General features: G+C 36.0%; 1 protein-coding gene across 7 annotated transcripts in view; it reads left to right on the forward strand.

The window, feature by feature from the left end:
- The window catches only part of CNTN6 (contactin 6), a 308540-nt gene that overhangs the window by 274954 nt on the left and 16239 nt on the right, over positions 1-17347 (forward strand). For all 7 annotated transcript variants that reach the window (XM_005547638.5, XM_074033771.1, XM_005547637.5 and 4 more), the window contains 5 exons: positions 8462-8637; positions 8997-9114; positions 9742-9900; positions 10062-10211; positions 13125-13195. In XM_005547638.5, coding sequence (XP_005547695.2) covers positions 8462-8637; positions 8997-9114; positions 9742-9900; positions 10062-10211; positions 13125-13195 — 674 coding nt within the window. The remainder of the gene's footprint in view (positions 1-8461; positions 8638-8996; positions 9115-9741; positions 9901-10061; positions 10212-13124; positions 13196-17347) is intronic.

Genomic DNA, 17347 nt, shown 5'->3' on the forward strand with positions numbered 1-17347 from the left:
ATAAATACCAAGAAGTGTTTCAGTGTCGATGAGCCTCAAGTAACTGCAGCTACTCTACTGGTACATATGCACTCATAGGAAAGGAGTGGAATATAGGATCTGAGTGGTTTGAAGAAATCTCTCAGATGCTTGAGTTTCTCTTAAGAATTTAAGGTGTATTTGATGAAGGAATTAACGGACTAAAGCCCCTGTTCTTTCCACAAAGTGGCATGAACAGTTTTGTATATTTTGACCGCACAAGCACCACTCTCCCAGTCCTTGCAAGTGTGATTTTTGTCTCTGTGGGGTATTCGTGTTAATGCTGGGGCTGAGGCTGCACATGGTTGTAGAATGAACTCTTTGAGAGAGCAATCAGTGGCCTCATGGCTATTAGACAGCCACCTGCACAGGATGGGGACAGGTCTGCCTGTGGTGTGTGGAGAGGATACAGCAGTTAAAAAGTGTTCTTCTCCAAGCACCTCTTCATCCACACAGGAGGCTACTCCCAGGAGGAACTATGCATCCCCTTTTTCTGGATAATAAGCCTGCTTATGTAGAGCTACTTCTTTTTAAATACAGTCCATTTTTCACACTGCAGATAATGGTATGTCATCATATCATTCCTCTGCTTCATACTTCCAATGTTTCCAATTTTTTCAGCAAAAAAAATGCATTTCTAAAATTTTTAATTGATGAATAATAATTATATGTATTTGTGGGATATAATGTGATATTTTGATATATGTTTACATCGTGTAATGATTAAATCAAGCCAGTTAACACAGCCATCACTTCACATCCTATCATTTTTTTATGTGATGAGAACAATTAAAATCCTAATTGAGTAATTTTGAAATATGTATTACATTAACTATAGTCACCATGCTGTGCCATAGTTCTCTAAAACTTATTCTTCCCATCTGAAACTTGGTACCCTGTGAAAAACATCTCCCCATTCCCCATCCCTCCCTCCCACCAGCCTCTGACAACCACCATGCTACTCTCTACTTGTATGTAAGAATATATTTCTTAGTATGACATCCAGAGTTGGTTTCATGGACATACAATCCAGTCACACAGAGCCCTGTGCTGAGGAAGTCCCCAAGCTTGAAATGTTCTGCTGTGACTGTACATTTGTCTTTTGTACAAAACACAAATTGGGAGGTAAAATGATTAAGAATTTATTTATAACCTGTGTGTGCATGAGCTGCTGCTGCTGCTGCTTCACCATACCCACATGAATGTGCGGCATCATATGTGAAGCAACAGCAGCGGCGGCTCATACACACACGCCTGAGGACCCAGCAGTGAGCATGCATGCATAGCAGTTGGTGTGAAGTGCAGGTGTGCACATGCATGCCTGGGTAGTCATAGTCCTGGAATCCTGGGGGCATGGGCACATCAGAACCTGGGCCTCGTAGAGGGATAAAGATGATGGTGGTAGCAACCATAGAAACAACAGTGGACGGTAGCAAAAGCTGCAGGAGGAGACTTCAAAAGTAGTCAACAGGAGGATCCAAGGTGGGAGGCCAGCTTGTCCATACATCCCCGGAGGCTGTCTCTGTGGGATTTGCAGAAATATTAACTCTCCAGCCTGAGCACCAGCACAGAAATTGTTAGTGCTCAGGCAATAAACTTTGTCAATAAATTATTGCAAGAGGAAGGCATACACATGGACATTGCAATAAAATCCACAGGCTTAGAAATAGAAATTAAACTTAAAGATTATTCCAGTCAATGATAAGAACATTAGTTTTAAATGAAGCTTTGGGGAAACCAATAATTCATGAGTTTTTCTTTGTAACTGAAGATACAAAAAAATGGAATGGAAAAACAGGCATTTTGAATTATATGAAAATCATGAAGTCCCTTTCAATTTCTTGTACAACCTCCAGAAGTTACAGTGTATGTCAGAGGAAACATTAAGATTATATTGCATATATTTATACTTAAATTCAGGCTCTCACAAAACAGATTTGTATAAAGAGTTAAATCTTTTTAGAAAAATATTGATGAAGAGAATCATCAGCTCTAGATGTTTTAACATTTATATTTCAGTGTAATTCATCAGAAACTTATGAATGTTGCTACAGTCTATAAAACAGTCTTAATGGTTTCATAAAAGTTGCATCAGAAGAAAGATACTTTACAAAATAAAAACTCATCAAAAAGTATTTGTGATCTTGCATTTGCCAGGAGTGACTGATGTCACTGAAATTATATCAATTGAAAATGAAGTTTCTAAAAATAATTTCTGTCAATCTAGTAAACGATTGACCAGAAAAGTAAATGAGAAAATTATATAATCAATCAAGCTATAACCTTAATAAAGTATTATTTATTATATCATATAAAATTATAACACCAAAATCATGTATTTTGTAATTTGTAAGTGCCTGTCATCACTTGTCTATGAGTCTTACCCTGATTTTATTGTATAAGTAATAAATTATTTTAAAGCGAAAAGCTTTGTATTTAGTACCTTTAATGACACTTTTTCCTCTTTTTCAAAAAAGTCACCCCACACTTTCATTTTGCCCTTGGACCCACAAATTATGTAGCTGAGCTTAATGACATTTGTGGCTTGTATCTTGAGCATGGCTATCATCCAGCTTCATCTTCTTCACTTTCACTCCTCTGTTACTCTTTGTTCAGTCCTATCCTTTTCAGCAATATGGTTGCACTGAATCTGTCAATCACAGTTCTTTTTCACATAGTTCCTCTGCGAATGCTCTTGCCTGCATAGGAAATCTAGTTTCCTCTCTACCTGCTACCTTTGCCCAGCCCATTACTACTTGCCTTTTACTTCTCAGCTAAAACAGTTATTTCTCAATAAACTGATCCCCTCAGGATCTGCCAAATGTTTCAAAAAAGTCACTCCTAGTATATAGGGCTTATCACACATTACTGTATAGTAATTAATATGATTTGATTCATGCTAGCTTCCTTCTGTAGACTTTCATCTCTGTGAAGGAACACTCCTTATCTTTCTGATTTGCTGCAGGATTTTTTTCCCTCATTTTCTTCACCATCATGACTCCAGTACTTAGCAGAGGACTGGACATACATTACATGCTCAATAAATATTAGTTACAAATGAGTTAACTAGTGAAAAATGTAACCATTATAAATGATGAAATAAACATTTCTTATTCATAAAGCTTTAGTCATTATTACTGTACAACAATGAACTATGTAGATAGGGAATAATTTATCTAACTTTGCCACTATGTGGTGTCATAAATGGAAGGACTTGCTGTCATTTTTAATGTCTGAAAATTACTTTAATTGCATTATCTAAAACTTTAAATCTGGGCAGTTTTGCTCTGTCAACACATCCAATTAGCCAACTTATCCTCCTACAAATGTAAATAAGACATTTGGGATTTATTTATTTATTTTCAGAGCAACTACAAAAGGAAAATATTTTCTCTAGTTCTAAAAAATTTTCTTGGATCCCTGGATATCTTTTTTTTTATTTTTTTTTATTTTTATTTTTATTTTTTTTTAGATGAGGCATATTTATTTATTTATTTTTATTTTTATTTTTATTTTTTTTAATTTATTTATTATTGTTATACTTTAAGTTGTAGGGTACATGTGCATAACGTGCAGGTTTGTTACATATGTATACTTGTACCATGTTGCTGTGCTGCACCCATCAACTCGTCATTTACATCAGGTATAACTCCCAATGCAATCCCTCCCCCCTCTCCCCTCCCCATGATAGGCCCCGGTGTGTGATGTTCCCTTTCCTGAGTCCAAGTGATCTCATTGTTCAGTTCCCACCTATGAGTGAGAACATGCGTTGTTTGGTTTTCTGTTCTTGTGATAGTTTGCTAAGAATGATGGTTTCCAGCTGCATCCATGTCCCTACAAAGGACACAAACTCATCCTTTTTTATGGCTGCATAGTATTCCATGGTGTATATGTGCCACATTTTCTTAATCCAATCTGTCACTGATGGACATTTGGGTTGATTCCAAGTCTCTGCTATTGTGAATAGTGCTGCAATAAACATACGTGTGCATGTGTCTTTATAGCAGCATGATTTATAATCCTTTGGGTATATACCCAGTAATGGGATGGCTGGGTCATATGGTACATCTAGTTCTAGATCCTTGAGGAATCGCCATACTGTTTTCCATAATGGTTGAACTAGTTTACAATCCCACCAACAGTGTAAAAGTGTTCCTATTTCTCCACATCCTCTCCAGCACCTGTTGTTTCCTGACTTTTTAATGATCGCCATTCTAACTGGTGTGAGATGGTATCTCATTGTGGTTTTGATTTGCATTTCTCTGATGGACAGTGATGATGAGCATTTTTTCATGTGTCTGTTGGCTGTATGAATGTCTTCTTTTGAGAAATGTCTGTTCATATCCTTTGCCCACTTTTTGATGGGGTTGTTTGTTTTTTTCTTGTAAATTTGAGTTCTTTGTAGGTTCTGGATATTAGCCCTTTGTCAGATGAGTAGATTGCAAAAATTTTCTCCCATTCTGTAGGTTGCCTGTTCACTCTGATGGTAGTTTCTTTTGCTGTGCAGAAGCTCTTTAGTTTAATGAGATCCCATTTGTCAATTTTGGCTTTTGCTGCCGTTGCTTTTGATGTTTTAGACATGAAGTCTTTGCCCATGCCTATGTCCTGAATGGTACTACCTAGGTTTTCCTCTAGGATTTTTATGGTATTAGGTCTAACATTTAAGTCTCTAATCCATCTTGAATTAATTTTCGTATAAGGAGTAAGGAAAGGATCCAGTTTCAGCTTTCTACTTATGGCTAGCCAATTTTCCCAGCACCATTTATTAAATAGGGAATCCTTTCCCCATTTCTTGTTTCTCTCAGGTTTGTCAAAGATCAGATGGCTGTAGATGTGTGGTATTATTTCTGAGGACTCTGTTCTGTTCCATTGGTCTATATCTCTGTTTTGGTACCAGTACCATGCTGTTTTGGTTACTGTAGCCTTGTAGTATAGTTTGAAGTCAGGTAGCGTGATGCCTCCAGCTTTGTTCTTTTGACTTAGGATTGTCTTGGAGATGCGGGCTCTTTTTTGGTTCCATATGAACTTTAAAGCAGTTTTTTCCAATTCTGTGAAGAAACTCGTTGGTAGCTTGATGGGGATGGCATTGAATCTATAAATTACCTTGGGCAGTATGGCCATTTTCACGATATTGATTCTTCCTATCCATGAGCATGGTATGTTCTTCCATTTGTTTGTGTCCTCTTTTATTTCACTGAGCAGTGGTTTGTAGTTCTCGTTGAAGAGGTCCTTTACATCCCTTGTAAGTTGGATTCCTAGGTATTTTATTCTCTTTGAAGCAATTGTGAATGGAAGTTCATTCCTGATTTGGCTCTCTGTTTGTCTGTTACTAGTGTATAAGAATGCTTGTGATTTTTGCACAAAGCTAGCAGAAGGCAAGAAATAACTAAGATCAGAGCAGAACTGAAGGAGATAGAGACACAAAAAACTCTCCAAAAAATCAATGAATCCAGGAGTTGGTTTTTTGAAAAGATCAACAAAATTGACAGACCACTAGCAAGACTAATAAAGAAGAAAAGAGAGAAGAATCAAATTGACGCAATTAAAAATGATAAAGGGGATATCACCACCGACCCCACAGAAATACAAACTACCATCAGAGAATACTATAAACACCTCTACGCAAATAAACTGGAAAATCTAGAAGAAATGGATAATTTCCTGGACACTTACACTCTTCCAAGACTAAACCAGGAAGAAGTTGAATCCCTGAATAGACCAATAGCAGGCTCTGAAATTGAGGCAATAATTAATAGCCTACCAACCAAAAAAAGTCCAGGACCAGATGGATTCACAGCTGAATTCTACCAGAGGTACAAGGAGGAGTTGGTACCATTCCTTCTGAAACTATTCCAATCAATAGAAAAAGAGGGAATCCTCCCTAACTCATTTTATGAGGCCAACATCATCCTGATACCAAAGCCTGGCAGAGACACAACAAAAAAAGAGAATTTTAGACCAATATCCCTGATGAACATCGATGCAAAAATCCTCAATAAAATACTGGCAAACCGGATTCAGCAGCACATCAAAAAGCTTATCCACCATGATCAAGTGGGCTTCATCCCTGGGATGCAAGGCTGGTTCAACATTCGCAAATCAATAAACATAATCCAGCATATAAACAGAACCAAAGACAAGAACCACATGATTATCTCAATAGATGCAGAAAAGGCTTTTGACAAAATTCAACAGCCCTTCATGCTAAAAACGCTCAATAAATTCGGTATTGATGGAACGTACCTCAAAATAATAAGAGCTATTTATGACAAACCCACAGCCAATATCATACTGAATGGGCAAAAACTGGAAAAATTCCCTTTGAAAACTGGCACAAGACAGGGATGTCCTCTCTCACCACTCCTATTCAACATAGTGTTGGAAGTTCTGGCCAGGGCAATTAAGGAAGAGAAAGAAATCAAGGGTATTCAGTTAGGAAAAGAAGAAGTCAAATTGTCCCTGTTTGCAGATGACATGATTGTATATTTAGAAAACCCCATTGTCTCAGCCCAAAATCTCCTTAAGCTGATAAGCAACTTCAGCAAAGTCCCTGGATATCTTTTACCCTTATTTTGGTTGCAGATCTGTGACGAAGGCTTGGAATTAAGAATGGGCATAGTCCACAAAACCATTCTTTAAATTTCTCCTTAGATATAATTAGAATATAAAGTGCATGCATGTGGTTATGTGCGGTGGTTAACCCCTGTAATCCCAGCACTTGGGAGGCCAAGTCGGGTGGATCACTTGATGTCAGGAGTTCAAGACCACCTGGCCAACATGGTGAAACTCTGTCTCTGATAAAAATACAAAAATTAGCCTGGCGTGGTGGTGCATGCCTGTAATCCCAGCTACTCAGGAGGCTGAGGCAAGAGAATCGCTTGAATCTGGTAGGCTGAGGTTGCAATGAGCTGAGATGGCATCACTGTACTCTAGGCTGGGTGACAGAGCAAGACTCCATCTCAAAAAGAAATAATAAAAATAAAAAATAAAAAGTACATGCATCTAATATAAATATGAAAAGTATTTTAAATAATAAAAAATGAAGTCGTATCTAATACAGATTAAGAGTTTGATTTTCTCCATTATATTCATATTCAGAAGTATAGCATGTGTTTTTATTTTTCCATGGCTCTTTTGTCAATATGTACCTTAAAACCCCAAATTATTACTTCCTACTTTCTACTTCTAAATATTTATGAATGAAGAAAACAATTAAAAATGTTTAAATGGTCAAATAATAATTAAACATTATATTGGTAAAATGCAGTTGCACATTAATCAATGTGAACGTATAAATACAAACTCAATGTTAATTTGGTTTCTTGAGCAGAATGAAGAAGCTAGAAGAAAGTGAAGCTTTTAGTCCATTTCTTAGAGAGCTAAACTTTATCTTATAAATGACCCATAGAGAAAGAGATTCTCCAGGGTCATTACACTATTTTTAAACTTCTTCATGTACAGTTTTGTTTTTTGTTTTTGTTTTTTCCAATAACTTGCCTAAAACCTTTATTCTTAAATGTAAATCTTTCAAAACATTTTATTCTTGGTGAGATGGTATGTATCTAAATCTAAATATTTGTCCAGGGCCCCTTCATAGGTATTGAGTTTCCCTTTGATCAATTCTCAACACTCTGGAATCAGAACTTTATTATAAACAAAGTAGTCAAAACGATCTCCATTGTGAATCTCTTTTAATCTGAAGAAATATAGGACTCTCAAGTACAACTGGCACACCCTGGGATTGTCATTTGAAATTTTGGTCACTGAAATGCTAGGTCTTGTAGATCAAAGATTGACAAAGAGGCCAACATTTCTAGAGGGAAGGTTTTTAAGATGGATGCATAATTTTAACAATGGAAAATCTGAATTATAAAAGAGAAAACTTCCATCTTCCCTATTCATGTTGCATGTTTAACAAAAAGAAAATTATATCACAGCTATGTCAAAGATAGAATAAATATGTTGCATTCACCCTCTTAAATATAAACATATGACTAAATCTCTATAGAAACTATGGTGTTCATTATCTCAGAAACGTGGTTTGTCTCATAGTATGTGAAGTTAAAAGAGAGTATTTAGAGCTGTTTCCAGTGTGTCCATTGTCATGTTTTGACTAAAATGTTAGAATAAAATATAACAAAAACAATGCAGTGTATTCTGTATATATAGAATGCCATTTTTTAAGGTCTACAGTTTTCTGTAAACTATTTTCGTATAAGGTGTGAATATAACTATATTTTTAATTTTAGTATAAGTAATAAGCTACAATAATAAATACAGGACATTGAAAAACAGGCAATAGAATATTTCACTCTGGACATTGTAGAAGTCCAGGTTGCATTTATATAATTTCAAATGAATGAAAAAGTATTCACAAATATGTATTTTATAACCATAGGCTAGCATTTCATAAACTTAAAAAAATTTTTTTTTTCCTCAACAGAGAGAACTGTCATTACTGTCCCACCTTCCAAAATGGATGTTACAGTTGGTGAGAGCATAGTGCTGCCATGCCAGGTGTCCCATGACCCCTCCATTGAAGTGGTATTTGTGTGGTTTTTCAATGGAGATATCATAGACTTAAAAAAAGGAATGGCTCATTTTGAAAGGATCGGAGGAGTAAGTTACTGAAATTGTTAAGTGCTTAATAAAATGAATCAAGTCTTTTATATGAATCACCATTTTTCATAATTACTCTCTCCATCTTTGTTTGCATGGATAATCACTGACTATTTTTGAAGCCGCATTTGTTTTTGTTTTGGTTTATTTTGTTTTGTGTCTTCTGTAGGAATACGTGTTGTCTAGATGTAATTATAATAAGGGGGTAATAAAAGGGTTTAGATACAAGAAACAATGATACTAGTATATCTTTTAATTTCAGAGTTGTTTTATGTTTAATATTTATCCAGCTGTAACAATAAAGTAGGACTTGTTATATGGGCTTATATTTTTATCCATTTCTCCCTTTCGGTCTGCAGGAATCTGTTGGGGATTTGATGATAAGGAATATTCAGTTAAATCATTCAGGAAAATATCTCTGCACAGTACAAACAACCCTAGAAAGTTTATCTGCAGTAGCCGATATCATTGTTAGAGGTGAGCATAAATGGTGAAAAATTGATCACACTGTTTATTCACAGTCACAATGTTCATGTCTAAATTGTAGACCTCTGAGAAACCACATCATGATATGGAAGTGAGATGAAATCAGATAGATTTTTTATTTTTTAAACCCCAGGACTCCAGGGTATGGGTAGTGTGGATACAGACACGGAATTGTGTAGGATTTGACTATAGTGAACAGTCACGCTTGGCAAGCAGTGTCAGTACCTAAAACTTAGACGTGTCTTCTGTTTATAATAAATCATTCTTGCCAATCCAGAATCAAATCCACATGCTCCTGTAGTTCTTCAGATTAGCTGCATTTACTTGAGTTAGATTTTAAGAGTAATTAAAGATGATGGTTCTCAATTTTTGAGTATAGGTTGATATGCAATCATCATATGCCTGATATTTTCTAATCTCCAGAGGAAGCACTAGTACATTAATGTCATTTACCACATAAATGGAATTAATAGAACTTTATCTCTAATAATGTGCTACAAATATATTATGGTCAATATTTTACTTTCTAAGCACAACAGGTAAAAATAAACCATCCTTGTCCCAAATTAATGAATGTAAGTATCTCCAATGTAGTCATGATAAAACATTTTTTTCAAGGTCCACCAGGTCCTCCTGAGGATGTGAAAGTGGAAGAGATTTCCAGTACTACTTCTCAACTAAGCTGGAGAGCAGGCCCAGATAATAACAGTCCCATTCAAATATTTACTATTCAGACTCAGACACCATTTTCTGTGGGTTGGCAGGCTGTTGCTACAGGTGAGTGACAAAAGTGTTTTGGGATACTTTAAAAATAATATTTTAGTCCAATAATTTTAATAAATACAATTGTATTTTAAATTAATAATTATATAATTTTGTATAATTATTTGTTTTTGAGTAGTCCCAACTTCGGTGCCTTAGTGTCCCATTATTTTTAGTTCCAGAAATTCTCAATGGTAAGACATACAATGCAACAGTGGTTGGTTTGAGTCCTTGGGTGGAATATGAATTTCGCGTTGTTGCCGGCAACAGCATTGGGATTGGAGAACCAAGTAAACCATCAGAATTGTTAAGAACTAAAGCATCAGGTAAAGCATCAATGTGTTCTAAAAATGTGGAAGACTTCATATGATACAGTTCTTAAAAGAAAACAAGTATTTTTATGGGTCTTCTAACACTTTTGTCTCAAAATTGTTTGGCAGTAAACGAGTGGCTCTCATTTTTTAATTTTTACGTACACAAGACAAGGTGTATTTTCCCCAAGTAGTAGGTTCAATAAGAGATGATTGCGTTTAAGCAGAGTTTTTAAGAAACTGTGTTTGCATCACACCTATTTTCCAGTCAAACTTCAATAGAGAATCTGTAGATTTGTATATGCAAATGAGTTACTGCTTGTTTCATTAAAATGTTGTAGCCAAGAATTAATTGAGACTCTGTTGTGCAGTCAGCCATATATTTTCATCTGTTTCTCAACTCTGACCTAGTTGTAGCTTCATTGAGCAATAGTATAATTTTTTTTCCATGCAAATGAGGTAAATCCTAAACTCATTTAACAGGAGCACTAATTGAGCATTAATTGGTTCACTGAACAGCGGAACACAAGAACCTGGCTCAGATACCATGCCTTCTTAAGCTCTTTTCAATGGATCCTCTTTGTTCCACTCAAACTTTCACATCCAGGGTGACATTTAATCTGCTAGCTGTATGTAGCCTACAAAATTCACATTCTTATTCAGTCACATAAACAAAGGATCACTTTGTTGTCGCTGGCTTAATTAACAAACACAAATTACCTTATTAAAGTGTGCACAATTTTCAGAAGTCAATAAATCAATCCTTAAACTAAAGATAATGTTAACTGTTTATCATAGAATTGGGGCTAGAAGAAAGGACTTACTTGACAGTGATATCATCCAATTAAATCACGCTAGAAACTTACAGCTGAAAGGAAATCCTTTTGTTTTACAGAAGAGGAAAATGAAGACCTGGATATTAGCTGGTTGTTTGTGACAGAGCTAGGATTTGAATCCAAACTTCCTGATTTTTACACCCAGCATTCTCCACAAAAGAGGATCTTAATGTAGATGAGCAATAGATTAGCCAAAGAAAGTGTGTAAATATAGAAATTCCCAGGCCCTCCTATATACCCCCTGGATCAGAATCTTCAGGTGTTGCCCATGACTCTGGATATGAGCTTTAGTTTCAGGTTGTTTACCATTGATTTATATTTTGGTAGCTTTGGACAGCATTGACAGAAACTCTTACATTTTCATAGCTAAGTTTGTGTGCCACCTTCTAACCATTAATACTCTCTTGTTTCAGTAGCAGAATGAGACTGGTGATATTCATACCTATTGAGTCAAACTCTACTGATTGAAAACCTACAGAGTTTCTCGTCTCTCTCTCTCTCTCTCTCTGATATCAACAAAGACTAACTTGTTCTCAATATGGTTTTAGGTTTAAGTACAATTAATTTGAAATTGAATGGAGAAAGGAATTTTCTATTTCTCAGAGCACTGGAAACTTTGTAGAAAGTAAATCAAAATATAATTTAAAATACTTTTCCTTACACAGCTAAACTATGCAAAGGTCCTGAGATAGTGTGCAGTTAGTCACTGCAAGCTGTCAAGCACTATAAATTCAGCAACTCTGTAAAATCCACTCTGATTTACATCACTTTTGATCAAAGGCATTGGAAGACTTAGAAAATAAGGTTTAGGTTCACGTAATTTTTTTCTAAAAACTTATGAAGCTTAAAGCTGGAAAAGTTAAGGATAAATTTAAATATGAAAAGGTGTATCTGAAAGGTGCAATTTTGAAGAAGAACAATCAGATTATCATATGACTATTTTCTGGTCATGTTTATAGAGTGAAACATCAGTATGAAATGGAAATAAATAAAATAAGTAATCTAAATTAATTTAGATGGTCTACATGGTGGGGAAAAATTTGAAATGAGGAATTAAAATTTACATATTTTAATCCCTGACTACCAATCCCCAGACATATCCAGGTGCTTCCTCAACCAACCACCTTTCACATTGCTCAGAAATGGTCCAGTATAGACAATTTCATGTAATTCCACATTTAAAAAGCATACCCTGCTGATTTAGCCATTATCACAGATTTAGGATACTTTTTGTCATTATGTCAAGAAAAATAATGCTTTTAAACACTTACACATGTGTAAAGTAAAACCTCATTCTCATTAGACACTACAATACTGTATATACACTCAGCATTTCCTCAGCTTTACAGTTTCTATGAACTATTATTCATTATATTAGTCCTCACAAGGATATAGAGTTGAAGGGCATACTTTTTAAAAACTCATCAAAATTACTGGTTTCTGAATCTTCTACCACAGAGCCTTAGATCCCAAGAAATAAATAGAAAGAACTTCTTCCAATCACATTCTTGACAGGAGAAAAATCTGACTTTGCTAGTGAAAAGTTGGAAGAAAATCCCTCTTATTCTCTCCCGAGAGATGTGAGATTCTAACCAGGAGTTTTAAAACAAGAATGTATTTATTTTCATATTTTTCAATATTTAATTTTAAATGTTAAAATATCCTGATGACTAATAAAAAGAAAAATTATTTTAGTTTGTTTATTGAAAAAAATAATTAATTAATATACTGCCTCACTAACTTGTTTACAGCACAACTGTATAATTAGGCACTAAATCAGCAGTGTCACTGTTACCATCTGAATGGAACATCATTTTGCCAATTAGTAGATGATGCATAATAATGTCAAATGCCCGATGTTACTCAATTTTTAATTAATTTTGGAGCCAGGGTGCTCATGTATCAAACACAACTGTGTCCTCTCTCTTAGAAATTTGGATATGTGTAAACATAATTTACGTTCATTAAAAATGCAAGACTCTCACAATATGCCTGTGTGAGATTTTGAAAGGTGAAATTCAAAAACAAAATTCTTCTTGATGAAGATGTACTTTAATAATTGCCATCCCACATCTCTCTTGGTTGCTTTTAGTCCCTGCTGTGGCACCAGTAAACGTCAATGGAGGTGGAGGAAGTCGGTCTGAACTCGTCATTACGTGGGAGGTAATTTTCTGTCCAACTGAGTTATTATGAAGAAAAGAGATTTAGCTGGCCAGGAAGAATACTGAAAAACAAAAAGATTTATTTGATCACTATTGAGAGCATATAAAAATATATGGTATAAAAATACATCATTCTGATGATGAATTATTTAGAGGAGGTATTAGGAACTTTTCTCATTGTGAGACAGTATGACGAACTCAGCACAATTTTCTCCCAAATACATGAAAAACAACTTCAATATCTATTGAGCGTGGGTCAGTAGCATTTTCATTATTGCTTGATGAACTAGGCATTGTTTGATTTATTACCTGTGGCACTGTTGTATTGTGAATAAGCTGAGCTCAGTAGACTGTAGGCAAAAAACTATTCTTGTCCTAACACTGCTCTTTACATCTGATCCACTCATTCTTCCCTGCATCTAGATGAAAGCTTAGGCACATGGAATAGATTTTGTGGTCATTTTTATTACCCGTTAACATATAGGCTCATTTTTTCACTTATTACAAATTTCAGTCTGGTGTATACACTTCAAACTGAAGTATAAACGTTAGAATTTAGGCTTTCAACCAGTTTAAAGTTTCTCATTTTCAGTAGCTCAGTGCCTCAGCCTGAGAATTCAGTAGCGCAAAAGAGAATACATGGTCAGTCCAACTTCTCTCCATTCTGCTCTTCAGTTTATCTTTCCCCATTCACAGTGTTACTTCTGGATTCTCCAGAGCTATAGAAGGTTGGTGTTGGGAGGGGGAGAGAAAGGAAAAGATCTGGATTGCTGGTACATTTCTAATTTGACTTTGGTGTGCTCTAGGTATGGCAAATTACCAGACGCTGCCATTTCATAGGGTAGGGTTTCTGTTTTATTTATTTATTTTTTATTTGGGAGCTGGCCACTGGATGATCCCCCACCAAGGACTCCCAATTGCAATTCCTTGGTGCAGACCCAACTGGCTGCTGAAGGGTGTCAGTTCCTGGATTTTGGTGGTCCATTTCTAGACTCTTCCAGTGAATATTCTCTCTCCTGTAGGTGGTCTTTGTGGACAGAGTCCCCTTTAAGGCTGCCCATGGATGACCCACTTGCATGGGTTTCACATTTGTCCTCAGCAGACACATACCCTGCTCCATGTTTAGTGGAAGTGCAATGCATAACCAATTAGCATCCCTCTTCACTCTGCCACCATAGGCTGTCTGGATCTCTTCCCCACTTTAAGTTTCCCAGACATTTGTCAGTTAAATGAACCTGCATCCCTTATGTTCCAGAAAATGCAAACCTGGTATTTCTTACTGTCGCCTACTTCACATGGCTAGGCTATGAGAGAGAACTGGGAACCAGATACGTTGTTCTTTATGGTTATAAATGACAGTGTCAGAAACTAGATGCAACTGCCCAGAAAGTCACCCTTTCCCCTGGATATTTTGTTGCATGTTGACATTACAGGCCTAGAACAGTGCTTGGAATGTGGTCCACCCTCCATGAACACTTGTTGAATGGAAGGCAGTGTTTTCAGAGAGCTGGGACTCTCAGAGGCCAGAGAGAGGGGGAAACCCTATTTTTTCAAGCATTTACAGGATTTCAGATGCCACACAGAGAGTTTCATATCATTCAGTCCTTACAATAATGCTATAAGGTGGTTACACCACTTTCAGGTAAGAAAACTGAGACTTAGAAATGTGACATCATTGGGCAGAGAAGCATTTGAACACAGGGCTTTCCCTTTATGTTCTTTTACTGTATCCTGTATTACAATCCCAGTTGTCTCCATGCAATGTGATGGCTCAGGGTGGGCCTGAGTCCTTGAGTATCTACCTTAGGTAGTACGTTAGCCATATTATACCTGCTACTCCAAACGTATTTCCCATAAAACACCGACTTTCAAGTGAGTCTACAAGAGAATTGTTTGTGAGTAGTTTATTTAGGTTTCCATATTCATCAAAGGCCGAATAAGCATTATCATCATAGTGTACAGGAAGTTTTGCCTGACTTAATAACTTATTTTGTTCTCCTCCTTGGTCAGAGATTCCGAAAGGTCGGTGTTGCAATTGCTTATACACAGTCTATAATGAGGACCCAAATGCTATAGATATCATTCTTAAATAGAGATGAGCATGAATTACCAAAAAAATTCTCTCTTTCCACGATTTATAATGTCCTTTCTCTTTAAGGCAAAGTTACACAAACCATGACCTATGAGACAAATTTGTCCAGTTTCCTGTTTTTATAAATAAATCCACCCATAGCAACATCCATTCTTTTTCATGTTGTGTATTGCTGCTTTCTTTCTGTTGCATGAGACCATATATCCCACAATGCTTAAAATATTTACTATCTGGTAGCAACAATGGATCCTAGGGTCTACTAGAGTGATGAAGGGAAGGGCAAGGGTTGAAAAACTTGCTGTATTGATGGGTACTGTGCTCACTACCTAGGTGATGGGATCCATTGTACCCCAAACCTCAGCATCACAGAATATATCCATGTAACAAACTTGCACATGTACCCCCTGAATCTAAACTAAAAGTTGATTTTTTTTTAAGTTTACTCTCTGGCCCTCTACAGAAAAAACATTCTAACCCCTATTTTAAAAAATTAAACTAAATTAAATCCACTTCCTCTGTGTGTGTGGTTTTCTTTTTTCTTTTTTTTTTTGGAGGGGGTTGGATATCTGATGTGCAGATACTTGCTTAAAGTGAGTTAGTGAATTCAGTATCCCATTTATCACTCATATTTAACATTATGTACAGGCAGATACTGAGCCAACTTCTTCTGATGCCCAGCTTCTTTGGGGAATAAGTTATGTATATTTAGGAGAAGATTCAGACATTAGTATGAATCATACATTAGTATGAATCTGAGCCACCAGAATGCAGGTAGTAATGCCTTCAATTTAATGAACTCTATTAAGTAGCTTCTCTGTTCCTATCAGTGGAATACAAAAATGGATGAGAAAATGTCTGAATGCTCGGAAGCATACAGGACAGAACGGTCTTAACCCAGCCTGGAAGGAAATCAGGAAAGACACCATCAGAACTGAGTATATCTGAACTATGTTTTGAAAAGTAACTTTGAAGTGGAGAGGCCACCCCAGGCCAATGTCACTCCTGTTGTAGTTGAAATAATACCTGTTGGACTTTGAAAAGCACTGTGGGACACAAAACTGTTCTAAATTCAGTCACAATCTACCATTATGTTTTATAAGTGACAGCTTTAATGATTATCCTTCATTTAGGCACCCTGTGGTATAATCTGCCTGAATTGAACTAAATATCTTCCCCGAGTTTTCCCCAGAGCCACATAGTAAATGTAGATTTTGTGTTTATTTGTTTTGGTCTGGTTTGTTTCCAATAACCTAGACATAATATCAAATTTTTAGAATATAGCAACGGCTAATTCCTTTTTAAGGGCATGTTTATTCATTATTTTATCATAATGTTGTATATTCCCAAATACTTCCAGGTTTGAGGTGCTTGTGGTGAATGTCTCATAAATATGACTACAAAATTAGGTACACAGGATAAAGCACTATAGAGTAAGAGATACATACCTACACTGATGGTTGGCATACCTTTTATTTAAAGGGCCAGACAGTAAAATTATTCAGTCTTGTGGGCCACATGATCTCTTTTCTAATGTCTCACTCTGCTTTTGTAGCTCAAAAGAGCCACATACCACTTACAAACATATAGGTGTAGGCGTGTCTCAAAAACCTTTATTTTCAAAACCAGTTGCATGCCAGATTTGGCTAGAAGTACATAGTTTTGTTGATTCGTAGTCTGTACTGAAGATTTGGTTCTTATAGACACTGTGGTTGAGAATTTACATTATTAGTTCATCAATTTTCATAGATTTTACTCCCAGGAGAATTTCACAATGTCTTTATTTTACTGAGCACTTTCTCCACTTAAAGAAAACTCTTTTTCTGGTCTTGTTAAATAACTATATATATTTCTTAATCATTTGACTCTCTGTTCATGTAAGAATAAAAGGAAGTATCTAAATAAGTCTCTTTTTTCCCCTCTAATATGCATATGTGGGACTCAGATCTTTCTTGGGAGAGCACCATGAGAAATACTAATTGTACTTGACTAACAAAAACAGAACTCCCCTATTTAGGTAGATGAACTGACTAAGCATCTTGATTAAATCTGAGATCAAAGAAA

This window comes from Macaca fascicularis, chromosome 2, assembly GCF_037993035.2.
Source record: "Macaca fascicularis isolate 582-1 chromosome 2, T2T-MFA8v1.1".
NCBI classification, from domain to species: domain Eukaryota; kingdom Metazoa; phylum Chordata; class Mammalia; order Primates; family Cercopithecidae; genus Macaca; species Macaca fascicularis.